Source organism: Octopus bimaculoides, chromosome 4, assembly GCF_046866305.1.
Source record: "Octopus bimaculoides isolate indiv1 chromosome 4, ASM4686630v1, whole genome shotgun sequence".
In the NCBI taxonomy this organism is placed as follows: domain Eukaryota; kingdom Metazoa; phylum Mollusca; class Cephalopoda; order Octopoda; family Octopodidae; genus Octopus; species Octopus bimaculoides.
The window spans coordinates 57,659,896-57,687,819 of NC_142931.1; the positions used below are offsets into that span (position 1 = coordinate 57,659,896).

At 33.6% G+C, this 27,924-nt stretch overlaps 1 protein-coding gene across 10 annotated transcripts in view; it reads left to right on the forward strand.

The window, feature by feature from the left end:
- LOC106874706 (uncharacterized) overlaps nucleotides 1–27,924 on the forward strand; it is a 777,908-nt gene that overhangs the window by 318,948 nt on the left and 431,036 nt on the right. For all 10 annotated transcript variants that reach the window (XR_016241517.1, XR_016241515.1, XR_016241516.1 and 7 more), the window contains one exon: nucleotides 27,842–27,886. Coding sequence is in view for 7 of the 10 variants with exons in the window: in XM_089350800.1 (XP_089206926.1) it covers nucleotides 27,842–27,886 (45 nt within the window). In the remaining 3 variants the exon portion in view is untranslated. The remainder of the gene's footprint in view (nucleotides 1–27,841; nucleotides 27,887–27,924) is intronic.

Consider the following 27,924-nt stretch of genomic DNA (forward strand, 5'->3'; position numbering starts at 1 on the left):
ATCATTGCAATACTTAACTTCTTCAGTACCATTCATGTTCAACTGTCCCTTCCTAATCTGGAAGGTTCTAATGAGATATGACCTGTGGATTCTTTACCTGGATGTAGCAATCTTTGGATAAAATATTTGTTTTAATTTAACCTAATAAAAAGTAAAATATATCTTGGTTCTACATCATGAATAATAAGAGAATATATCTAGTGAGCCATTAATTAGAGTAGCAACAACAAAAATGTTCGCTTCACTGGTTAGTAATAGCAGCCAAACTCCCCTCAAATCACAGTCTATTGTTAAAAAAAGGGAAGGATACATTAGATAATGTGATCCATGATACACTATTTTTATTTACCAACAAAAAAAAAAAAAGGGAAAACAATTAGGGGTTTTTTGTACTTTTGTTAGCTGTTTTGTTCTTAATTAAAAATATTGGCATTTATAAACTATATATGTAAAGGTGGTTGAGAAACTTGTTAAATAGCAGAATTACACATTGTGTCCTTGTCATTTGCAAAAGTCTGACACATGAAAATGATGGTTGTAATTGAGATAGAAAGATTTTAGAAGACAAAACAAATTCCCCTTTAAATAACCCCACTAGGTACCACAATGATCTTTGGAAAAATTAAGTATTCACACAGAGTAAAGTGAAATCCACTCTCATATTCCACGAGATGTTTCATGTTCCATTTCTGTCTTGTTTTGTTTTAGTTTTATTTTAAAGAATGTGTGTTCTTTGGGGAATTTTCAAAGAGGTAACAGTACATTGCATTCAGTAAATCATTTTGTGACAAAGTGAAATATTTACTCTTAAAATAAAAAAACTAGTGCATGCCAGATTACTCAATAGATTACAGCTGTTATTCCTTGAAATATCAAGAGTTCTCTCTTGGACAGAAGTTTAACAGCTTTTGCTTTATATTGGTGTATTTATAGATCTCTTTGATGCGCATGTGCATGTGTGCAAGCACACACACACATACACACAGTCACTCATTCGTGCACATGTGTGTGTGGTTGGTGAGGGTGATTTAATAAATGAACCTGTATTTACACCCACTTCTTTCTCTCTTTTATTATTTTCTATTTAAAATTTAAACAAGTCATATAGGTTGTAATTCCTTGTCCTTCTAAATGAAGAGAAAGAAGTCCTATGTACTATTTGTATTATTTATAGCTCCTTTCTGGCATCACAGAAAATCCAAACAGCTATGGCAAGTTATTTGATGTTCAAGTTTTGGTCACCTAAGAGGTCAACACAGGTCATAACAGAGGAAGTAAGACAGGCTGTCCATGGGAACTTCTCTATGGAAATGACCTAGTTCTCATAGGTGAATCTGTTGAAGAATTTGAGAATAAATTCCAAACATGAAAGTCTAATAAAAACAAAACTTCAATTTAATAAGAATACAAAACTGTATTGCCATATAAGAAGTATCATAGTTAATATATAGAAAAGGAATAAGTAAGAATTCTAAAGTTTACGTAACATAAACTATAGTTGAACAAAAGATTCAGTGAAATCACAGATAGGGTGACAGATGAGTCCATATGTAGTAGAATACACAGAAATTGTACCCCCCCCCCCCGTAGAGGTAATGGACAGTTTCTAGTACCTACTCAGGTGGGTGGGGTGGGGTTCAAGGAGTTATTATCTTTTCTGAAAAAAAGGAGATTCCTTTTTTAATTTTTTTTCAATGGAGAGTAGTCTGTATGATGTTTATGCATGAAGTATGATACTGCATGAAAGTAAAACATGAAAATTAAATGTATGATGTGTAAGTTGGAAAGCAGATCAGTGCATTGAGAAGAATATTTGTTCTAACCCATCTTTTACACCAAAACAAAACATGTATGTGATAACACTTCCAATTTGTATGGAGATTTTTCTCTCTTTGCCTAGAAATGTTATTCTAAGATTTTGGTGATTGCTATTTTGAATTGATAATTCAGATCATGCTATGTTATTGTTTAGCCCTAGGTCAGCCCCAGTCAAACAGATTTATAATCAAAGGTATTCTAGCCATGCCCATTCTATCTTTTTAAGTACATTGCCTAATGTATCCTTTTTCTTTCTTTTTTTCTTTTATTTTATTTAATATTCAGTATTGTCTTAGAACAGATCATAATGATTTGATGAAACACATGAGATTTAAGCAGTAAGAGAAAAGCAGTGAAGGAGTGATGATATTGCGGTGGAAGTGTTAAGGAATTTTTGTCATTGTTTTGTTGTTGTCTTGGGTGCTTTGTTTATAGGTGTAGAAGTAATTAATAATGTTGACCTGAAAAAATGTTGCTAATGCTTGGCTAGACACAAACTTTCCTTTCTCCTGTTTCTATTTTTAGACAGTGGATATGTGATGCTTAACTCTATGAAAGCCAGGTCTAACTATTTTATTCAGTCATTTCTTGGCCTACCTTTATTCCATTTATACACTATGAGCATTTCAAGCCTTTCTTATTCATCTAACATATTCCATCCATTAATCTCTTAAATGTCCAGATTAATATTGCTTTTTCTGTTGCACACCTAAATAATAAAACCTATTGACTTGAGTTAACCCTTAGTAAACAATTGAATTGAGGAAACTTATGTTGTATCAGAAAAAAGTAACACAAATGAATTCAAACATTGGAATAAATCTTACGTTGTGAAAATGAAGAGAAGTTTAACTTTTCTGGTCAAACACTTTGCTACATGGAGAAGTTGGGGGAGAGAGAAACATTAGATTTTGTCTTCCTCCTGGTATAAAATTTATTCCACCATTTACACTATTTGTATCATTTAAACTTACTTCAGTTAGTATTAATTAACATATTTTAAGCATTAAAAAAAGAAAAAAAACTAACTGAAAATAAATACTTGTGTGGAAAATACAAAATCAATTATTGTCTATGACAATGAAATACCAACACTTCCATAGTTTCCTTACTCGCAAGGATATATGGAAGGTGTAACATAGGTAGGAGCAGTTGTGATTCTCAAATCTTCTGCATGGCTTCCTATTATATGGGGGTATTGTGTACTCAGACATGGGCTTCATGAATCACCATTGGATGAATATGAGTTTGTAAAGTACAAGAAGCAACTAGTAGTAGTAGTAGTGGTGGTGGTGGTAGTAGTAGTAGTAGTAGTAGTAGTAGTAGTAGAAATATCTCTCTCTCTTATCTCAGACTCTAGTTATTGTGCTGTCATTACCTTTACTTTCAGCTGTAATAACATTGTTTAGAGTGCAGAGTATATCTGCTAAATCCAGAAAAATTCTTCAGAATGATCCATTGTTTTTCAATTTTGAGATAGTTTCCATATCACTATTTGTTCACCCATTGATTGTACTTATATTATAGAGTTCTTAGATCTGGAAACTCTTCTTAAACCTTTGCCTGTCCTGTGTATCACACATTTCCTTGGCACTCATGCATCATATATTATATATATACTGCAAATATTTTTCAACCAATAGAGTTATTTGGGACTTATGAAAGGAGTGCTTTATATGGCTCAGAACATATGAAACAAGGGTCAACTAAAAGTCTGAAAACAAACATGAACATTTAGGACAAACTTATGAAAATGTCTTAGACAGGTAAAAGGTTAATTATCATCTCTGATATAGATGTCACACAGTCTGCTTTTGAACAAAATAAAGAAACACTTGATTTTCCTTTGTTTCATATTCTAGCCATTACTAATCTCATTGCTAAAATTTATGGAGCTTCATTTATTTTCCAGTAAACCATCCACAGAACATAGATATTTTGTCCAGTGTTGCTAACTTATTGTTTTACATTCCTAAATGTTGATTTATCATCAATTGGCCTAAGGTTTATTTTTCATTAATTAGCAACAAATATTAACTTGTATCATTTAATTAATGCAATGCTACAGCACCAGCCTTACATCAGTAATTAGTAATTCTTTGTAATGATAGTTTTCTAATAAAAATGGAGCAAATAATTAGGAATGAACTCTAACCACTGTCGAACTACTGTTCCTTTTCAACCTGTGCTGGTTTGTGACCTAAAGAGGGAGCTTGTATATGGTTGCATGATTTGCTGGAAGCAAGTCTCTATCAAATCTCACCCTACCATCTTGAAAAAGAAAGGAAACATTGGCCATTGTTGTGGTCCCTGGCATATAAAAACATAAAAAGATGGGTTGTTCATGACTGAAGACCCTTTGATCATTGGCTGGTTCAATCTGACTAACAACAGTGTCAGTGTAATTTCCTGAGAGATCTAAAATGATCTTTATGTATCTATTTCTAATTGAGTGTGTGTGCTTGCATGTGCATGCACACACACACACACACACACACACACACACACACACACACACACACACTTTCAGACCATTTCATATATCAAAATATGTACTAAACTCTACATAAGCATCATGTAAAACTGCTGATTGTATATGCATCAGGTCTCTTGCGAGTTAACTTGGGATCCCTTGACAACAAGGTAGCCTTCAATAAACTAAGGTTTCTTCAGCTTGCTGAATTGCTAGTGGAGTACCCTTTGTTGAGTAATTACTACTTCTGGGGTTCTGCTAGCTAAGAAACATATGTAGCAAGGATTTTACCTGCTCCATCCCCTAAATCTGTTCATTATCATCATCGTCGTTTAACGTCCGCTTTCCATGCTAGCATGGGTTGGACAATTTGACTGAGGACTGGTGAAACCAGATGGCTACACCAGGCTCCAATCTGATTTGGCAGAGTTTATATATATTTATATATATAACCAGTTCAGTTGCACAGTTTTATTATTCTCATCTTATACTCTGCACAAATTTATATATTCATAGCCTATTCATAATCTCCAGCTTCTAATTGTAAGCCAACTTTCAAATTTTCTTGGTTGTAACAGTATCAAAGATTTATAGCTCATCATAAGTAATTCAGTTTAACATAAATTTTTGTTTTAATAAGTAACTTGGTAAATTGGCAAATTAAATTAACGTAAAATTATACAATTGCTGCTGGTGTATTGATATTTCTCTGCCCTTGCTTTGACTAAATAATGTATTGCCAAGTCTCATTATGCAACAATGCGCCATGTGTAGATGACATCACACTGACTTTAGAATTATACAAACAGAGTAAGTCGCTCTGTATATTGATATGAACCTGCTCCAGACAATAGATTTATTAATAGTAGTTGTACAGAATTTGTCTGCAGAAAATATTTTTCCCCATTTCCCATTTTTTCCTATTGTGCAATAAGCAGTGAGTTTGCAGAATCATTATAAAATTGGATTACATGCATTATGTTTATTCATTCTGTACTACTGCAGTGCCTTTATGAGTTCAAAATCTATGAAGGTCAACTTTGCCTTTCATCCTTTTGGTCTTGATAAATAAATTACCAGTCCATCACAGTCTTTCTCACTTTCTTTCTGGAATATAGAGGCCATGCTCAAACTGGGAAAGGAATGCGCTTCACCAGGTATAAAATGTCCCAAGTCATGCTATTTGTCATGACAGTATTCCTATGATTTTACCAGGAGTCAAGCTCCATCCTGCCATTTTGCAATTTGATTGTAGTTGATACATCACTTCTCTTACCTTATTTCAATAAATGACTTATACACATTAGAAACTAATGATGGAATATCCACATGGCCAATCAATCTGCTAAAAATAACAATCATATCATCCATTAGACCACAACCAACGTTTTTATTATATAAAATGACTCATTGGATAATGTAGTCAAGGGTCACATTAATCATGAAAGGGAGATCTGCTTGATCCAGGCTGAATTGGAGCCTGAAGCTGAACAACAAAGAAAAAGAAAAGCATTTATTCCATATTTAGATTGAACTAACAGCATTATATTCAAGTTTCTGTTTTTGTGTGGCTCCCATAAATTATATTTTAGAAAAGAAGGACTAGAGAATATAGTTCTTGACATACACTATATCTGGAAAAAAGACTTGAGTGGCTGTGTGGTAAGTAGTTTACTTACCAACCACATGGTTCCGGATTCAGTCTCACTGCGTGGCACTTTGGGCAAGTGTCTTCTACTATAGCTTCAGGCCGACCAAAGCCTTGTGAGTGGATTTGGTAGACGGAAACTGAAAGAAGACCATCGTATATATGTATATGTATATATATATATATATATATATGTGTGTTTGTCCCCCCAACATCGCTTGACAACCGATGCTGGTGTGTTTACATCCCTGTAACTTGGCAGTTCAGCAAAAGAGACCGATAGAATAAGTACTAGGCTTACAAAGAATAAGTCCTGGGGTCAATTTGCTCGACTAAAGGCGGTGCTCCAGCATGGCCGCAGTCAAATGACTAAAACAAATAAAAGAAAAGAAAAGAATATGATGGAAAAACCTTCATTCATAGTTCTGCTTGATTAGACCTATTACTAAACGGCAACTCATATTTTGAACAGTTTCTTGAAAACTTACCATATAAGGTGGGATGAACTCATTTGATCATAGATCTGCTGGATCAAGAGTGACCTGGGGCTAAACAAGGAAAGACACATTAGATAATGTAGTCATAGATACACTATGTCTGAATAAAAGATGGGATGGTCACAGCTGGAACACATTTGATCATAGACCTCCTAGATAAGAACTGCCCTGTGGCTAAGAAAGGAAAGACACATTAGACAATGTAGTCCTGGTTATGTTATGTCTAAATAAATGATAGGATAAACTCTGGTGGAATACATTTCATCATAGATCTGCTAGGTCAGGACCTGGGGCTAAAGAATGAAAGATACATTTTAGATAATGTAGTCTATCTGTCTGTTTGTCTGTCTCTCTCTCCTCTCTACTCCCTCTCTCACATATATATATATAATTTCTATTTCATTATTTCTGAGAGATGGTTAATCTAAAAGGCGGTGTGAAGGATAAGTTAGTTCCATTTTCATACTTCAGAGAAGTGTAAGGAATTGATATAAGGTATAAATTTCTTAGAAAAGTGTGATAAGCTAGTGAGAGAAAGGGTTGGCAGTGATTCGGTTACATTTACAAATAGATTTACATCAACTCCATTATAAGGGTTAATCATCAATTGATAATGTGCATTAATATGCTGATCACAGTATATCTTATATATCATTTTTTGTGTGATGACAGGGTGACATTTTTATTAAAAAATTAAAAAATCTAACTTAAGTATTATAATTATGAAAATAATTATACATTATTATCACAAAGTAAAAATTTAACAAATTATATACATTTTATAAATACTTGAATAATTGTTATCAAAATAAAAAGAAAAGTACAGACCAAATAACAGAAAAAATAGAATTATTCTTGTAACAAGTCCTTCTTGCCATATGTTCATACCATTTCTCTCCCCCACCCCCCGCCAAATGCCTACTTATGCCTAATGGAACAGTGCAAACTTGATTTAAGTAACCGATTCAGTGTTTGTTGACTAAGAATAATAATTCTGAAGAAAGATAGAAATAGCCTTAAATTTTTTCCTATTTAGAATGATAATTATAATTTGTTGGATGTGGCTTGAATAGATCTCTTACAAAGATTAGAGCACTCCGTCGGTTATGACGATGAGGGTCCCAGCTGATACGATCAACGGAACAGCTTGCTCTTGAAATTAATGTGCAAGTGACTGAGCAATCCACAGGCATGTGTACCCCTAATGTAGTTCTCAGGGAGATTCAGCGTGACACAGAGTATGATAAGACCGGCCCTTTGAAATACAGGTACTACTCATTTTTGCCAGCTGAGTGAACTGGAGCAATGGACACAATGCGTTGCCGGGAATTGAACTCACGACCTTACAATCGTGAGCCAAATGCCCTAACCACTAAGCCATGCGCCTTCACTCTTCCAATGATTATTATGGTTCTAAATGCTGAATCTTTTTCAAAGTGGTTAGGGTTTTTTTTTTCTTTTGTTTAGTCCTAATCCTGATTAAGCTGACCTATGATTAAAAGTGTTCCATTTATAACGTCGTTCTAATGTGTATATAAATAAAACGAATCTTTATCCTGTTTGGTGAGGAGTACTCAGTTTGATCGACTAAACTACATCATCATTATCATCATTTAACACCCATTTTCCATGCTGGCATGGGTTAGACAGTTTGACTAGAGCTGGTAAACTGGAGAGTTGCACCAGGCTCCAGTCTACTTTGACTTGGTTCTTACAGCTGGATGCCCTTCCTGATGCCAACCATTCTACAGAGTGTACTGGGTGTCTGTTATGTGTCACTAACACTGGCCACAACCACCATTTCATTTAGCTTGATGAGTCTTCTCAAGCACAGAAAATCACCAGAAGTCTCAGTCACTTGTCATTGCCTCCATAAGACTCAACAATCGAAGATCATATTTCACCACTTCATCCCATGTCTTCATGGGTTACCTCTTAAACAGATTCCCTCCATAATTAAATTAAATTTGTAAAGTGGTGGAACATTCCACAGAAACATCAATGTACTCCTAACATAATTTTCAAGTAGAATCAGCATGATACAGAGTGAAGGGGTGGGGGCAAGAAATACGAAAAAGAAAATAAAGCAGGTACATTCTATCAGACAAGCTTTCACAGTTTCTGTCTACTCAGTTTCACTAACAAGGCTTGAGTTAACCTTAGACTATGGCAAAAGACACCTATCCAAGATACCAGCTTGGAACTTTGTGAAGTGAGGTTCTAAATTATTTGACCAGTAATATGGTATTATAATTTGAGAGAGATTTGACTGCAATTTTCAGCATGTTGCCTGATTACATAGATTTTATCACTGGTTCAAGTTTTTTTTTGTTTATCATTTTGCGAATTGCTGGAAGTTTTTTTGTCATGTCACAGATTATATTTGTTTAAATATAAATCTGAATTTTTAGCTTAAATGCTGGAATTTATATGAAAGCCATAGAATTTTAATCCTAAGCTTCCAAACAATCAAAAGCAGGTTTTCACCACAATCACTGGAACATTTTCATCTATAAATTATATTTGTTTTATTTTCTAGACATCTTCTTCTGCATCATTGGACTAAAAATTCTATCATCTTTGTTAATTTTTGTTCTTATTTGTTAAAATATTTCCTTAAATACTTCTTGTCATTGAGTCATATTCTTTTAGTATTATTTTCATAGGGAAATAGTTTGATAACACTTTACTGAATCAGAATGAATTTACCTAATCATATGTCAGTAAACCTATAATTATTATTCTTCCTTGTCATAATAACTTTTTTCTTGAATACTCTCAGTTTTCCCAGCTGATGGGATATCTTTACAAAATGAGGTAAATATCTTAATCATTGTTACATCTAACATGTTAATACAGCTTATTAGATAGAAATTATTCATAATTCTCAGTAGATATGAAGGAAATAACGAAGTGTCAGCTAAGATGATTTGTTATTTCAGCTTCAGAAGCTCACTATTCTAAGTTCAACTTCTGCTTGAGTGGCTTGCTTTTATCCTGTTGTTGTTTTGTCTAAGGTCAGCCTTGGTAAATGAAACCCATGATCAAAGGCATTGCAGCCATAACCATCCCACGTTTTTTTGCAATGATTGAATATCTAGGACTACATTATCCAATATCCTTTCCTTTGCAAGATGGTAGTGTGTAATTTAGTGGAGTTATTTCTAGCATGTTGAGCAATCACATAAATGATCTCTCATTGGCTTGTTGCCTTTCATCTGCTTTAGGTTGGTCAATATAGCCATTGGGTCTTCGGAGTTAATTTACTTTATCCTCTCCTCTTATGAGGAATTAAATAAGTCCCAAAATTAGTAGTAAATAATGTTAGCAAAAATCACTTTGTAAAGTTCACAAATTTCAATAGGTTTTTATGCTAAGGGGAAATTTGTGTTATTTCAGTTAAAGTTCTTCATATTTATTTTCTTTGAAGAAGAGCTCTGCTTAAAACATTAACACTCACATCACACCACAACTTACAAACTTAATCAAATTTACAAACTTTGCAAGGAAATATCTGTTTGCTTAAAGAAGATTTTATTCTGTTATTTTTGTTCCTTTGTTCACTAATCAGTTGTTGAAAACAAACCTTAAACAGTAAAGTATACACATTTATTCTTAACTTCCTGTAAGATAGAGTACAACACAAAACTGCAACAACAATCAGCTTGTTCTAAAATGCATGATGTCACACACATATACTAACCTTTTTCACATTCATTTTGTAGAAAGTGAAGAACTCTCTACTGTAAAGGAGAAAACTCTAATCCTTCAATCTTAGCTTATGTCAGAAATGCTAGTGATTTCTCATGTGGCAATAAAAAGAAGATATTGTGGCTAAATGGTGTTACGTTAAATATGTAGCTATATGTTGGTGATAAGAACTGGTAGAAGACATTTATTTGCCTTTGGTGTGTCAGGATAATCTGGAGGTGTGTGAGGTGCCCTAAGTAATTATTTTTGTAGTTGGCCCACCTATTTTGTAGGGCTTTTCTTGTTCTTATACTGTTGTGGCTATTTCTTTATTATCTATGTTCTTTATTGTTTTGATGACCTTGCCCTTTTACTCAATGTAATCCCACCTCCTCCACTGTTTCTTGTTTGCCTTTGTATTTTACCTTTGTACTATCTCCAGTGTCTTGAGTTCTGCTGGTGAATAAAAGAAACCATCATCATTATCATCACCACCACTACCACCATCAACATGATCATAACCACAGCTACCACTACCACCACTCATTATTATTGTTGTTGTTGCAGACTGTGAGTGACACAATGGCAGACACATCACTCAGACAATTGACCTTTCCTTTGCACTTTGACTTATGAACAAATTCATAAAGTAGTCTACAAAATTTATGAATTTCTTTGAATGCTTGATTATAGGAGAGAAAAAAAAGAAAGTAAAGAAAAACAGAAAAAGACAATAGCAGTGAGTTTTAGAAGTTTGGGGTGAATCATTTGAAGGAATACTGAAATAGAACTTTGAATGCTAAAATGAGAATCCTTTTGCTTGTCATAGTTATTATGGTAATTGATATGATTGATTTGAATCTCTATTCTTTATGTATAATATTTATTCCCTGTATACAGTATCCATTATTTTAAAATCTCTTCTTCAGTGCCAGTATGGATTGGGTGGATCTACAGCATAACATCATTGTGTGCTAAAAACCTGCATCATCTCATCTGTAAAACCAAATGTTTTTTGGCCTAACCTATAATTTGTTGTTGCTATTATTGAGCTGGCAGAATTGTTAGCACACAGGACGAAATACGTAACAGTATTTTACTTGTCGCTATGTTCTGAGTTCAAATTACGCCGAGGTTGACTTTGCCTTTCATCCTTTCAGGGTCAATAAATTAAGTACCAGTGAAACACTGGAGGTGGCGGTGGGGGGTGTCAATGTAATCGACAAGTCTCCTGCCCCCAAATTTCAGGCCTCGTGCTTTTAGTAGAAAGGATTATTATTAGAGGTAGGTGGATTGCAGTATCAGTAGAGCAGGGAACAAAATGTATTGCAGGAATTTGTTATATCTATGTTCAGAATTCAAATCCTTTCAGAGTCAGCTTTGTTTTCCATACTTCTGGGATCAGCAAGATAAGTAAAGTAAATTACTAGTGTGAATTAACTCAACAACTCAGTTCTTATTATAGAAATCACTTGGCTGAGTTGTTAGAGGGTCGGACAAAAATATCTTGCAGCATTTATTCTGATTCTTTACATCTTGAGATCAAATCCAGCTGAGGCAAATTTTACCTTTCATCTCTCTGCAATCGATAAAATAAAGAAATCAAATAAGTATTGAGATTGATATAATCAACTAATTGACTTCACTCAAATTTGCTGGCCTTATGCCTAAATCAGAAGCATTATTATTAAGGTGGTAGATGGTAGAATCAAACAATGCCAGACTTTGTTTATTACATCCCATTATATTCTTGGTTCAAATTCTCTTGGGATTGTCTTTAACAGCCATCCTATGAAAATTGTTAAAATAAGCACCAGTCAAGTATACATCCTCCCAAAAAACTTGTGGCCTTACACTGATTTTATAAATCACTTATTAAAGACATGGTGTCCCCTAGTTGGTACAAGAAGGGAAATAATCATTTCTTCATATTTGGTGGGATTAGAAGTTTATTTACAAATATTTTTCTTTGCATACATTAATTTTAGTTACATAAATTAAGATAGTAAATTTTAGAATTCCATTCATATAGTTTCTGTTTCCTTGTTGCTTGCTTTCATTAATAAAAACACAGGTTGTTGTTGCTGTTTAGCTTTAGGTGGATGAGCATTGCATGTAGACCTATAATCAAATCATTCCAGGTAAAAGCGTTCCTGTACTAAGTTTTACCTATGACAATTTTATCTCAGGGTCTTCCAAAGTTATTATAGTACAAAACTCCTGCTGAGACTATTGGCTCCTCTGGTTATTAAGGCTTTTCTCACTCTCTCTTTCTCTCTCTCTCTCTCTCTCTCTCTCTCTCTCTCTCTCTCTCTCTCTCTGCCTCCCCTCTCTCCCCCATCTCTCTCTCTGCCATCTTTTGTTTGTTCTGTACCTTTTAGTACCAACTCCTTTACTTTGGCTGTTATTTACTGTTTGGCTTCCTACCTGTCCTTAGGTACCCCACTCCCTAATCATCCATGAACTCTTCTTATGTTTTTGTTTCTTTTCTTCTTGAGAGGTGGGATGTTCTTGGTATTTATTTTGTTTATTATTATTATTATTATTATTATTATTAACTTTCTCCTTGACCACCCAATGGAGTAAGGGAGAGAGAGGTGATATTTTCTGAATTCTTTTTGGTGTATGCCTAAGGAATGAGTAAGATGGACAAAATGTACACATATTATTGTTAGGAGGGGATAGGAGAGAAGAACAATAAAACAATGTTAGTTAATTTGTCTTCCTGTGGAAAGTAGTGAAGATCTGCCTGGCTTTCAGTGTTCCAAGGTGACGGGGGGGGGGGGGGGGGGTCTTTATCCGAGGAAGAAATAAACTTTTTTTTTTCTCAAGTAAGAGATTGTTAAAGTATTACTTCCTTCACTTGTGTCTAATCCTCATAGGATTATCTCAATAGTTTGTTAAAACTCGAATCAGGTGAGAGGTTCTAAATCTTTCTTGTTTATTTCTTTTAATAGGTAAACATTAGCTTTATAACAAAATAGTATTCATGTTATCAGTTTTTTTTTATTTGTTGCTTTTTTTAACCCTCATTTTTAATTGCTAGTTTTATTCAAGTTCAAACCCATTACAAAAAGCATCCCATTTAAGTTGACATGAGCACACTGGTTAAGTATGATTGTTTTTCAGATTTTATTTCTGTAGATCCATTCACATATGACTATAGAGACCAATATGGGAGTCACAAGTCCAATCATAGACTAAGCATTTGTTGTCCCATGAGAAAATATATATGTTGGTTGCTTCATGCTACATTCTACATTCATGTTTGTGTGGGCTATGTCAGTGTTGGACTCCATCATATGTAATCTCTCTTCATTTGCATTGATTATTTCCTAATAATTTCCACTTACATGTATATATATGCTTGTGTGTTAACACATGTGTAATGATGGTGATGTGTGTGTTCGTTCATACATGTTTACACATATTCGTATACCTAATTATACACCTGCATAGACATGCACATTGACACATGTATTTACAACTCATGCCAGCATGTAAACCTGCATTAACAATTACTGAAATGCAGATGAATTATAGTACCAATTAAATACAGTAGTAGTAGTAGTAGGAGGAGGAGTAGTAATTTTTTTTAATAACCGCTTTAATTTCATTAATTGTGCAGTACATAAAAGAAAGACATGAGTTTGAAGGACAATTACTTAATCTTAAGAAATGGAAGAAGCAGATGTATGTATGTATGTATGTATATGTATATATATATATATATATATATATATATATATATATATATATATATATATATATATATATGGGTTTCTAGCACATATTTACAGTATCAACAAGTGCATATGTGAATGTGTGATTACCACATGCTCACTCACTAATGCATTTTTCTGCATACAAAATATTTATGCAGATGTTTGGGATTATCACCTTATCTCACTTGTGGCAGTATGAAAAATGAACATTAAAGAAAGTTAGAAAACTACTTTCACCTTTGTAGGAAAGAGACAGGAGGTGGTGGGTTCAAATTGTGTTCAGAATTACAGATGATTAGATCACTTAAAATATAAGTTTTTTCATATTCAATTTCTTTGGCTTAACATTCCAGAAGCAGGAAAATTTGGTTTTAGTATTTGTTACTTTATATTATCATCATATGTATTGCTTTCAAATTCATTATCTTAAGTTGGAATAGATAGATTTGTTCAAGTTTATTATACAGTATCTTTTACATATATTTCCATTTTCTGTCACTTCAGTGGTAAAGTCCAATAGTCTTAATTTTTAATGGCAGTTTGTATCACTTTCTTTCGAATCACACATATCTAAAATAGTGCAATTTTCTTCCCTATACACATTACCCAATGGTTTTCATTATCATTCGTTATTTTCATTCTCTGGAGCGCACTCGGCCTTCTTTTGAGTTAACATTTTATTCGAAATAGACCCCACTTAGCTCATTACTCTGCAGTTACTGTGAATTCTTTGAAATCTGTCACTGGAGCTTTAGAATATATGCATTACAATATTTATTTTGACTCTGTGATCTGAGATTGAATCCTGCCAAGGTCATCTTTGCCTTCAAGTTGATAAAAAAAAAAAGAATCAATTTAAGGTGGTAGATTAATGGGATTGTAAGAATTGAGTGGTTGGTGTTAGTTAGGAAGGGCATCCAGCTGTAGAAACTCTGCCAAATCAGATTGTAGCCATCTGGTTTCACCAGTCCTCAGTCAAATCGTCCAACCCATGCTAGCATGGAAAGCGGACGTTAAACGATGATGATGATGATGATGATGATGATACCGTGTGGTATTTGTTTCAGCTCATTGTGTTCTAAGTTAAAATCCTGCCATGGCTTACATGAGTGGTACACTTAAATCACTCCCTCATTTTAACACTACCGCTCCACCCCCAAGCATCTAAGGTACTTATAATAGAATCCATTCTGTTGTAAGCATTTGCACCAGGTAACTGGGTTGAGGATATTTTCCTTGTTTCTCCCACAAGTCTTGGAGGCACTAAAAAATATCATAGATACTTCCTTCCCTTCTGACTGAAAGGTAATAAAAGTCACAACATACATTCTCAATGTCATTATTTAGTGAGTTTTCTGCTAAATAGGTAGTGTTAATTTTTTTCGTGGAAAAATCTGAAGTTGATCTGAAAAATGTAGGTTAAAATATATTTTTGAAAATTATTACATCATTATATTTGAATAGATATTGTTACATCAATTATGATTGCATGGTTTGATGTTTGAGCTAATGTAAAATGTACATAGTTTACATAATACTTAACATTCAATACTACTGACAAGGTTGAATATCTGGTACAAAGACTATAAATTTAACACTTAGGTAACCTTCTCCACATATACACATACACTGAAATCATCTACAGCTGATATACTATTTATACATACATTGTTTATTCATTTCAATACTATTTCTTTTTCATATTTTCTTTTATAATAATTGCATATAGCTTTTATCATTATAATGGTCAATGCACATGCACACTTCTACACACACACACTCACACACACACACACACACACACACACACACACACACACACACACACACACACACTATTTTGGCTTTTGTGCTGTTTCTATTTGACAAATTCATTATTTTGTCCCACGCATTTCACAAATCTCAAATATCCGTTGGATCAGTACATTGTGTAGTGGTAGATGAATGAATGAGAAACAGATCTCTCTCAAGTTAAAGTGCTAACCTATCACAGATAACATTTATCTATTCCTAATCAACTTAGTATATGCCATGTAAACTATGGTTTTTCTGCTTGGAGACATAAAGAAATGCTTGCAGAGAATTTGAATATTAATCATTTGTTGGTAGGCCAATACGTTATTCACTGGGTTCAACTGTTGTAAGCTACTATGTTGTTGTTTAGCCCCCGCCCCCCGTCAATCCTGGTCATTAAAATCAGTGACTACATTGTCCAATATGTTAATTTTTGTTAAGATGGTAGGGTGATTTGGCTGGTTGTGTATGTTCACATCTCCTTCATCAGCTTGTTACTCAAAGTATCATTATTGTTTAACTCCAAGACAGTCAGTCTTTACTTAACTGATGTGATCAGAGAGCGTCCCAGCCATGACCATCCTGTCATTTTCTTATAAGCAGAGAACCTTGAACCTCATTATCCAATGTCCTTTTCTAATATGAAGAGTGTGATTTGAGCAAATTTAACTGTTATTTCTACCAGGTCAAACAGTCACATAGAGATTCCTTCATTGGTTCAAGCTCCCTCATTGGTTCCTACAAAGTGCGTAAAATCTGGTGACAGTCACTATTATTCATCAGAGTTAAGCAGAGAAGTTTGGTTTACTTGAAAGTTATATAAACATATTATATATTGAATATGGCTTTTCTTTTATAGTAAACGAGACACAAGGGTGTCCATAAATTATCTTTACAACTTCCACGTTTATGAACTTCAAATTGTAAAGGTAATTTATTGCCCTCTTCCCTGTTTTGGAAAAAAATGTCCATAGCAAGCATATTGGAGGTAAGATTAGTTGAAAACATGAAAAACCTTAATTATTACCAATTTTATTTTGTGTTGTCGTTAGTCAACATACAAACTCACTTCTTTTTATAAGTATATAGACGTATGTTGAATACATCTCATTTTATATAACATATGTGTGTTAAATATGTCTGTAATAAAATAAGAGTGCTATGTAAAACATGCCATACAAATTTGAAACCCCCCCCCCCACACTTCTTTCTTACTAAATAAATAACATGAATTTTGGAACTCCATTCTTTTTGAGGGAAAGCACATTGGGGAGAAGTTGTTAAAATTAAGAATAGTAAATCTTGTGTACTAAAACAATTTGTTTTCTTTGTGTTGTCAAATCCACTCTCCTTCACTCGCTGCTCTTGTGGAAACAGAAATATTTTCTTTAGTATTTTTTTCCCTCCCCTTAAATTTTTCTCATCAGCAGTAATAGAAAAGAAAATTCCCCATTTGACAAGAAAATCCAATACAAACTGTAAATTATTCCACTATGTATATGGTACGTTTATTTTTCAGGAAGAAATAAAAATTAAAAAAGGGTCAGGTTTTCTTTTTCTCTTGTATCCCTTCTTTTTCCTTTAATTCTTACTCTGTTCCTGCTCTATTGTTTTAGTGAATTTGCAGTCATAGTATTTCTACCTCTCTAAGTCTTTCTTTTTGCCTTCTCTAACAAGGAATACTTTGGAGGTGTTTTTTTTTACTTCTTTGTTTTTTTTTTTTGAGGTTGGGGTTTAAATTCATGCCTAAAGGCTTATTTTAAAAATTTTGTATAAGTATTGGTATCGCTGTATAATTAAGAAGCTCACTGCACAACCATGTGGTGCTGACTCCAATGTTACTGCAAGAAACCTAGGCCACATATCTTTTAGTGTAGCCCCAGGTTGACCAATGCTTTCTCGGTAGAATTTTGTGGCTAAGTAGAAACTTTTTGTGTGTGTGTGAAGGTGCATGGCTTAGTATTTGGCTCATGATCGTAAGGTTGTGAGTTTGATACTTGGTAGCACATTGTGTCCTTGAGCAAGACTCTTTATTTCATATTGCTCTAGTCTACTCAGTTGGCAAATATTGATTGTACCAGTATTTCAAAGAGCTAGCCTTTTCACATTCTGTTTCACAAAACCTCTCTCAGTACTTTCTAAAGGGAACTCTTGTCTGAGAAATGCTCAATCACTAGCGGTTGGAATAACCATCTAAGGGATAAGAATATATGTTATTACTACCAGTATAAATTAGCTCTGCTAATCCTGGTCATGGATATGCAAGCATGATATGCTCATAGGATACAGGTAATAACAAAATAAACAAGAGTTTATCAGGAATCAAATTTAAAATAAGCAGAAAAATGGAGAAAACTTTTGATCAACAAGTTTTTACTTCATGGGTATATTGGACTTTGGTCAATTCCATCATGGACAACAGGTGGTTGGTCCTTAGAGTATATCAGTAAGTACACTATTGTAACAACTTTATGGGTATGTTTTTGGATAAATATTAATTAGCACTATTTATGAAATCATAAGTACTATTCTTTTTCTAGACTTATTGGCGAATCCAGTTATACTTAAGTACTAGTTTTATTTTCTTATTATTTATACACCCTGGTACCCCTAAAGAAAGATTAACCCACCAGTTATTTATCTAGTTTATCTATTTGCTCATTGACTTCAAGCTTTACACTGCAAAATGGTATGATTCTAATTTATTAAGCCTTCTTTCCTCATCTCAAGGCCCTGTTCTTTCCTCTTCTCTCTTTTCTTCTTTTATTTTATGTATTTGTTGTCACTCTGATGAAGCTCCATATACTAGATCGGATGTGCTATAAAAGATGATGAATTCTATTCTCATAATTTTCTTTGGCAGCACCAACTGACATAGGTATCAGAAACAGCTGTTAGCAATGTTAAAGTTTTCTATTTAAAAATAATAACTTGTGGTAGTCAGTTTGTTTGTTGATCAAAAGTTTTTTCCATTTTCTGCTTATTTTATACATATATATATATATGTGTGTGTATATGATGTTCCATGATGGTAAAATCAACAAAAAAGTACTCCATCTGATGAGAGATAGATATATATTATGATTTCACGTAGGTATAGTGATACTAATCACCAGTTATTAGAACTCATTGTAAATATATTTTAAAATAAAGTATAATTTATGTGGAGTAACTTTACATTAAGGAGTGAGATGTACAATTTCCTGTAATTCAGACTGCCTCATGGTCCTAGCAGACAAAATGGAAATGTCATTTAATATCCACCTTCCATGCTGTCATGTATATATATATATATATATATATATATATATATATATATATATATATATATATATATATATATATACATATATATATATATATATATATATATATATATATACTGTTTTTAGTCAGACAAAATAGGTATTCTAAGTTTAAACACAACTGGTGTTTACTTTGCCTTTCATTGCTCTTAGGTTAATAAAACAAATACCTGTCATATAGTGCTATAGTATTTCATTTGATTAGATACCCCTTTCTAGAAACTTGTGGCCTCACATGATCAAAACAAATCAAATTATCATAATTCTAAAGAAATTCACAAGTTATTTTAATATATGTTGAACATGAATGTTGATTGTAAATTATGAAAGTATGTATAGGGGGTTACTATAAATGTTTTTATTGGCTATCTAGAAATAGTTTTATTGTACATGTTACAATAATATTTGAGGCTCTGTTTGCTGTGTGTGTGTGTAATCAATATTTTTTATGGGTTAATTGTATTGTAGGAAGTTAACTCAGTAGAGTTAACTTATAGCAATCTATATTTGCATATCCCAGTTTCAATTCTCATTTGTGGCAAATTCATTCTTCTTGTACTATCATTGTGCTAAAGAAAGGCATGAACATGATATCATTTTCAGTTTGTTCATATGTTCATTTACTGGTTTCTGTCATTGAACAGTGGTTATCTTGGAGTGATCCCCTTCAAGTGTTTTGTTGATCATTTTGGCTCTAGTAATTACTCCAGTTTGATACTTATTTTATCGATTTCTGTTTGCTGAATAGTTATGCTACATTTTAGATATAAAGGGCCATAATTCAACACATCAGTTTACATTGATAAAATGGTAAACATAAACATTGACATGGATACTGTCATTTGCACACATGTGCATGCGTGCACACACACAGACACACACAAATATAGGCTTCAGCACAATTTCTGTCTCTCTAATTGCACTTACAAAGCATTAGTCAACTGAAGTCTACAATTGTTGGCACTCCATCGCTTACAACGTCGAGGGTTCCAGTTGATCCGATCAACAAAACAGCCTGCTCGTGAAATTAACATGCAAGTGGCTGACCCTTTGAATTACAAGCACAACAGAAACAGGAAGTAAGAGTGAGAGAAAGTTGTGGTGAAAGAGTACAGCAGGGTTTGCCATCATCCCCTGCCGGAGCCTCGTGGAGCTTTAGGTGTTTTCGCTCAATAAACACTCACAACGCCTGGTCTGGGAATCAAAACCGTGGTCCTATGAATGCGAGTCCGCTGCCCTAACCACTGGGCCATTGCGCCTCCGAAGGCTACAATAGAAGATGCTGATCTAAGGTGCCATGCAGTGGGATTGAACCCAGAGCGATGTGGTTCTGAAGCAAATTTCTTAACCACACACAGCCATTCAAAAAATTGTTTTCTTCTTTAAATCAGATTAGTAGAAAAGGGTTCAATTTCTGGGGGTTTTTTGTCTTTTTTTTAAAGGCAGTTTAATACAAAGACAAAAACAAGAAAGTATTATTTTATTATTTAAATAAAAACCCTATACTATTTAAGATTCCGGAAATAATAACTTTCTCTCATTTACATGAAATCTCAGCTTGATGCATAAGAAAGTAGTGTCAAAATAATGGCTAAAACAAGAGACATCTTATTTAGTCATTCATATTATTCTATGATTATTTTCATTTTCAAGAAGGTTCACGTGTCTAATAAATCACATGGTTTACATTTATGACAGGTTTATATAAAAATCAAAGTTTATTCATCTATTCTTGTCAAGCTACTCTACTACCTATAATGAAGAGGTAGTGCAAATGTACTAAATGGAGATTATGTTCACATAAAATGGCTACACCACAAAGAAAGCTTGCGCGTAATTGCCATGCTTAATGTTGTGACTTTTGTCTATTTTTCAAGTCTGAGATTATTAAATGGCTTTATGTTAATCTTTTAACTTGTGTGTTATCCTTATGTATAATATGCTTGATTAGTTAACAGAAGTAACTGTTTTATAATCATTACAGTATTTTTTAAAAGACATCTAGACCTATTAAAATACTATTTGTTTTGTGATTATTGGATTATTTTCATGATTAAATTTTGATAGTTCCTGGTGGCTTTTTTTTCTCTTCAGTTATTTCAAGTTAATCCTTAGGTCTTAGTTTATGCATTTGATGATTAATATGTAAAAAGTTAAGATGTTCTGAGAGCGTTTGATACAAGCTTAGGCTTTCAGCTATGATTGGCATGCAAATCTCTTGGTAAAACTGTCTCTCTATGGCTTTCTTTTATCGTTTGTCTCTTGGATAACAGGCTTTCTGTCAGATTGCATCATTGCAGCAGGTGCTGATGAAGATCTCTTGGACATCTTGTATTCTTTTAGCTTTGCTCCAAGGTTTGGTTTTATTCTCCTATATGACAGTGATATATTTGCTTTCACTTCCAACAGTGTCTACTTCTATGTAGATGGTACCATTCTGCATTCCTCCTTAACCTTATGCACCTAAAAATCATCCACATGTAGCTTAGTCACTGCAAATCAAATCTGCATTGACTACTTAAAGAGTGAACTCAGAAACATCATACAATGTGGTCATACCAATCTTACCTCCTTCAACAACATTAAAACACACTTTATACAGTGAGAAAACATTATTGTACCCCATCTCACCCACTAAACATATACAGTACACAACTAGAACTCTCATGAGCACATAAATGCTTGGCCTCACAATCTCTAAAGATCTCTCCAAGCAAATGTATGCCCTCGACATAGTTGGTCACAACTGTATCACCAAAACTTGCTTTCCTCTTCAGGGTCAGAAAATGCTACTACTTGCTACAAATTCCAGATAAAATTCACAAAGTACTTCTCCCACCTCTAGGTTATGCTGCTACATATTCACAGATGTGTTAAACTACATCTAAAGAAAAGCAGCTCAGCTGATTGCATGAAGTTACTCACCAACACACTTCAATGTTTGACCAACAGTCCTTCTGTATCCTCTTTTTTACTTTTTCTGTCTCTACTGCAGTGGCCTCTTCTCCATGGATCTGGTTGATCTCATGCCACCTCCACTTTCATTACCTATATTATGTCCATATCTCAGGTCCCACACTAACGACCACTATTTCCAAACCTTTCTCCCCAGAAAGTTGCTCCTCTGGAATTCCATCCTTCTGTACATCTTCTCACTGCTAACTTGCAGCTGCCTGAGAGGAACATTAACCATATCATTCTCATGGATCTTGAAAGGCTTATAAAAACTATGAGTACAGCTGTATCCTTTGGATTAGACCAATAACATTAAAAAATAGAAAGGAATGTAATTGAGTTTAGAAAGACTACATAAGAACATTTCACTAGAATCCTACTTTTGCTCTTGTCTGTTTCCGTTGCAATACAAATATGGTGACAGCTGTGACTGGACTAGTGTGGAGGATTAAAAATAGACAGACAAGTAATGTATAATTAATCAGGTAGAGTTCAGAACTGTTGCTATAGCTTTAAATATAATAGAAAATATACTATTACAGTCAAATCACATTAAGTATATCAGTTTTGGTATCTTGTAAAATTTGAAGATAAAAAGAAGGAAAATGGACAGATAAAATTCTATATATCTGATTAAAACATTTTTTGAAATTTTTGTGCAATTAGTTTCTTTGAGAATTGGGTTAATTACACACATTATGAAAATGAACTATATAAAACATTACCACATGTATTGGTAAAGTATTGGTAACTGTCATTTGGAAATGTATGACTACTTAATTTACTTTCCATTGAAAGTTGACTAACTAGCCTGTATCATTGATGTCATTTCTCATCACTGCTGTTGTTTCTCTAATTAAAACAACCATTCACGAGTATACTGCTTTATGAAATATCAATATCGAAATGTTTTAAGACATTATAATGCCTTGAATCCTTTTTACTTGGTGACTGTTTTGCAATGCACTCCCTTGCAGAGCTCCATATCAAAGCTGTTTCAGCCATGACCCAAAGCATTAATATTTTCATGCCTCTGTGGTGTTTACATGAACTAATACTTACAGTTATGTTTGAAGTGGTTTTGCACAATACTTGTATGTCATTCTCCTGCAAAGAAACTACTCCTTTCTGAAAGTGTGATGATATGTACAAAGACTTTTTTGTTTTTCCTAATTGCCAACTTGTTCCAGAAATGTTCATGGTACAACTTGCAGTCACAAATTCATAATTATCACACCATTTCTTGTAGCATGGGTGTAGAAATCTGGACTTAAAGCAAGTTTTGTGCTAGCCATCTTAGTATTTTATGCTGAACCATCCTTTCATATGAGATATATGGATTGCAGATGAAAGCAAGAAAATTACAATTAATGCACCGAGCAGTAAACTTAGCCCTGTTCTAACAGAATTAACCTCACACCTTCAGTCACCTTTTTAAAATTGTTTTCTCTTGTTAGATTGTGTTTATTAATGATATTTCTTCCTGTCTTCTACACCATCTGCAAATGGACAATAAATACTGTAATTATCATGTTTTTACTTCCTTCATCAAAACTATATAGTTCACAATATGCAAAATACAAGAAAATTTATAGTTCTAAAACCTATTCCTATTAAATTTCTTACAAAACATATGCATACATATTTATGCACCCTTGTGCATATGTAATTTGTGAGGTCTTCTATCATGTAGTGTCAAATCATTTGTATCATAAAACAAACAACTGGGTGTTGTCACAAATTGGGTTTCCATTTTGTGATTTTTATCTTGACAATCAGGTCTCAGTTATTTGCTCTGGCATTCCTTTTGTTGGAGTCCTGAAAACCTTTTGTAGTCTTACTCTATGGCCATATTATCTAAATAAATTCTTTTGTGTGTGTGGGTGGTGGGTGGGGTAATTTTGTTCAAAGTTTCGTTTTGCAAAATCTAACTCAGTATTTTGCACGTGCAATTTTATATATTGTTTCTTGATAAAATGATAAGTGTTACTTTCTTAGGACACAGCATTTGATTAGTAGCTGTTGATTTTATTGTTGAATTTTATTTTCTTCTTGTTTGCTTTTCTGAGATACTATGGTTTTATTAAGAAAAATTAAGCTTGAATTTTATGGGAGTTTGACAGTTAATTTGTAGTAATACTTTTTTATGATGGGGGAGAGCTTTTCTCTGTACAAGTATTATTATCTGTTAAGTAAAAAAATGCCTAAGCATACTAAATAGACTTTGACCACAGAATATTCAATGTTGAAAGGCATGATTTTTACTATAATAAATGGGTATCTAAGCAATATTGGCACAAGATATGATCCTGAGAATATGACACCTAAAGACTGAGAAGTTTAGAAGACATGTAATTTTTTTGATAGTACCTTTTGGAACAGAATTTCTGAACAGAAAGTAGATTGTATACTACTTGAAATGTGTAGTAGTAGTAGTAGTAGCAGTAGCAGTAGTAGTAGTAGTAGTAGCAGCTGCAGCAACAGCAGCTCTAGTTGTTGTTGTTGCATTATGACAGGCAGTTCTGCTCAAGTACAGTAACTAGAATTAGTTCAAAATTAATCCACACATCTAGTGCATCTTATTATACACCGATGTATTTGGACTGGTGCCTTCATCTTGTATGTTACGGTAACAACATTTTCATTGTACCTTTCAGCTTACTTCAGGTGCATGTCATAACTGGTAATTTTCCTGGAATTTCAACTCTATATTATATTCATAGGCATAAATTGTTCTCATTCCATTATACTAGTAATGCAATTAATTTTGTGTTAATTATTTTTCCACTTATGATGCCACCTGGTTTTTTTCTGCTTGAACTAAAATATAAATTGACTGACCCAGGGAATGAGCATTCACCCACAGTATAACACTTGACTTAAAATCACTCTCCTATTGTCCTTAAAAATTATCCCTGGTATGTAGACAATGGATGGAGTAAAATCGACCAAACACCCAAGGTTCAGTTCAAAATACTGAGAATATTACCAAGTATGAAAATATGACAGGCACCTGAAGAAGGCTGTTGATAATAGTAACCAAGAAAAGAACAGTCTCAATATATCGGTGTATAATAATAATAATAATAATCCTTTCTATAGGTATAGGGCCTGAAATTTTGGTGGATGGTTGGTTACATTGACCCCAGTGTTTCACTAGTACTTAATTTATTGACCTTAAAAAGATGAAAGGCAAAGTTGAACTCAGAATTTAAAGATGAACAAAATGCCACTATGCCATAATAACAATAATAATAATGATGATGATGATTCTTTCTACTAATAGGGACATGGACTGAAATTTAGTGAGAGAGGGCTAGTTAATTTAATTGACCCCAGTGTTTAATTGGGATCGATAAAAGGATGCAAGACAGAATAGTCAGTGGTACTTGAACTCAGAATGTAAGGCCAAAAGAAATGCTGATAAGTATTTTGTCAGACACACTAATAATTCTGCCAGCTCACTGCCTTATAATAATAATAATAATAATAATAATAATGATAATGGCAGTGGTGGTTTCAAATTTTGCCACAAGGGCAGCCATTTTGGGAGAGGAGATGAGTCAATTACATCGACCCCAGTGTTGAACTGGTACTTATTCTATCAACCCCGAAGGATGAAAGGTATAGTTGACCTTGGCGGAATTTGAACTCTTGACATAGCGATCGGTGAAATACTGCTAAGCATTTCGTCTGGCATGCTAACAATCCTGACAGCTCACTGCCTTCAATAATGATAATAATAGGGCTTCATTGTAGCCGCTCAGGTTCAGTGTCTACCCACCAGAAACTACCAAGCAAGCATTCTTAAAAATGGTGCCAATCTTGCTTGCTGCTTTTGTGGTACATCCAGGGAAATAATTGACCACTTATCTCTGGATGCTCTATGCTTGCCTCAAATGAATATTTGATACCATGATAGTTTTGGTCTGTATTTGCACTGGATCATATGTTGTAAGTCTAGACACCCATATGAGAAGAACTGGTGGGAACATAAGCCTGCTAAAGTAGTAGAAAATAATATCACTTTAGTATCAAAACTGATCATGTTTTACAGACCAGTAGACCAGATATTGTGTTAAAAAACCATGCTGACAAAACATGTCTGCTCATAGATATGTCAATCCCAGCAGACTGCAATGCACCTCTCTAAAAAAATTTGAGAAGGTAAGTAAATATGAAATAGAGGTCTCAAAAATGTGGTATCTAAGAACAACAACTGTACCTGTGATTATCAGAGTTTTGGGGACAACCCAAATGGCACACTTATACACTATGGCTAGGTACTAGGTTAATCCCAAGGCATCATAACTATACAAAAATCATTCTCTTGGGTACTGCCCACATCCTAAGAAAGTCATTCTCAACTTGAAAATACCTGATTCTCTTAAAACTCTTTCAAAACAGAAATATTAAAATTAAACAGAATCCTAATTCTCAGATTCTGGTCATCTTCCCATAAAATCACTGCTAATCATAAATAACACCCATAGTAAAATGTCCAATTTGCTGTTACTTGTGGTCTCTGGGTGAGACTTGGAACAGCTCATATGAAACAAAGCAACAGTAACATGAACAAAAATAACAATGTTAATAATAATGGTTTCAAATTTTGGGAGAAAGGGCTCGTCAATTACATAGACCCCAGTGCTTGACTGGTTCTTATTTTTTTGACCCTAAAAGAATGAATGGTAAAGTTGACCTTGGCGAAATTTGAACTCAGAACATAAAGTGGGAGTAAATGTCACTAAGCATTTTGCCTTGTATGCTAACAATTCTGCGAGCTTACTGCCTAATAATGATAATAATAAGTTTGACACAAGGGTAGTAATTTTGAGGGGTGGAGGAAGCTAATTACATTGACCTCTGTACTGAACTGGTACTTATTTTATTGACCCCCCCAAACGGATGAACAGTAAAGCTGACCTCAGTAGAATTTGAACTTGAAACATGCAGATCTGGAAGAAATGCTGCTAGGCATGATAACAGTTCTGCTTTAATAATGATAATAATAATAATTCTTCACCTCAGAAATTTAGACAATTGCACATTTCAGTTTCAACTCAGTCTCTACTGGTTATGTGAGCACACAGTATTGTGGCTATTTGAATGTTTCATTCATTTACCATTCTTCTAGTTTTAATATGTTTGTTAGATTTATTTATGGTGCAAGAGAAACAGGTTAAATTAGTTCAACCAGTATGTACTAAGTTCGACTTCTCAGAATTTATTATAAAGGGATGCGAAAGCAACACAAAGCTTGGTCCAGAAAAGGGATTGATTTTAAAGCTATATTAGTGTATATATAGTTTTGGAGACGTATAGGAGTAAATGTTTGTCTTGATTAGATGATGAGAGAGTAAATTTATAGTGGTACTGTGAGAGTATTATAGAGTGCTGTTAAAAGCGTTTCCAAATGGTTGAACATATTGCCAGAGTGGTTTGTACTGGAATGGACTGTGGTTTATGAATTGTAGCCTTTACATATTGAGGTAGGCTTTGAATAGTGGAAATACAATGAACTTCTCAATAGAAGTGTAAAGGTTTGTAAGTGAAGAATTGGTATGAAACAAATGTGCTTAAATATAACTGATATTTTTTACTATGATAATAATTGGTAATAGAAACTTAGATTTAATGTCTAGCTTTTCTAATTTTTCTGTGTAAAAATGTGATTAGTATTATAAAAACAGATTACATATTAATTTCAGAGTCTTGTTTGCTTGTTCAGCTTTGCCACTTTTACCAAATATAGGATAAAGTAGTGTTTTCACCAAAGGCCATTTACTGTTTCTCTCTTTTCATGGACATGACGAACTTTACAGTTTAAAAAGAAATTTTTTTTTATTTATTTACTTTTTTCTTAAGAATCTACATTAATTATTTTATCTAGTTGGTTTTCACAATTTTATTTATTTTTCTGTTTTTGTTTCCAGAAAGGAATATATGCTGTAAAGGGTGAAGACAGTCAAGACATTAAGGTAAGTTTGGCAATATTTCTAAAAATTTCAATCCTGGA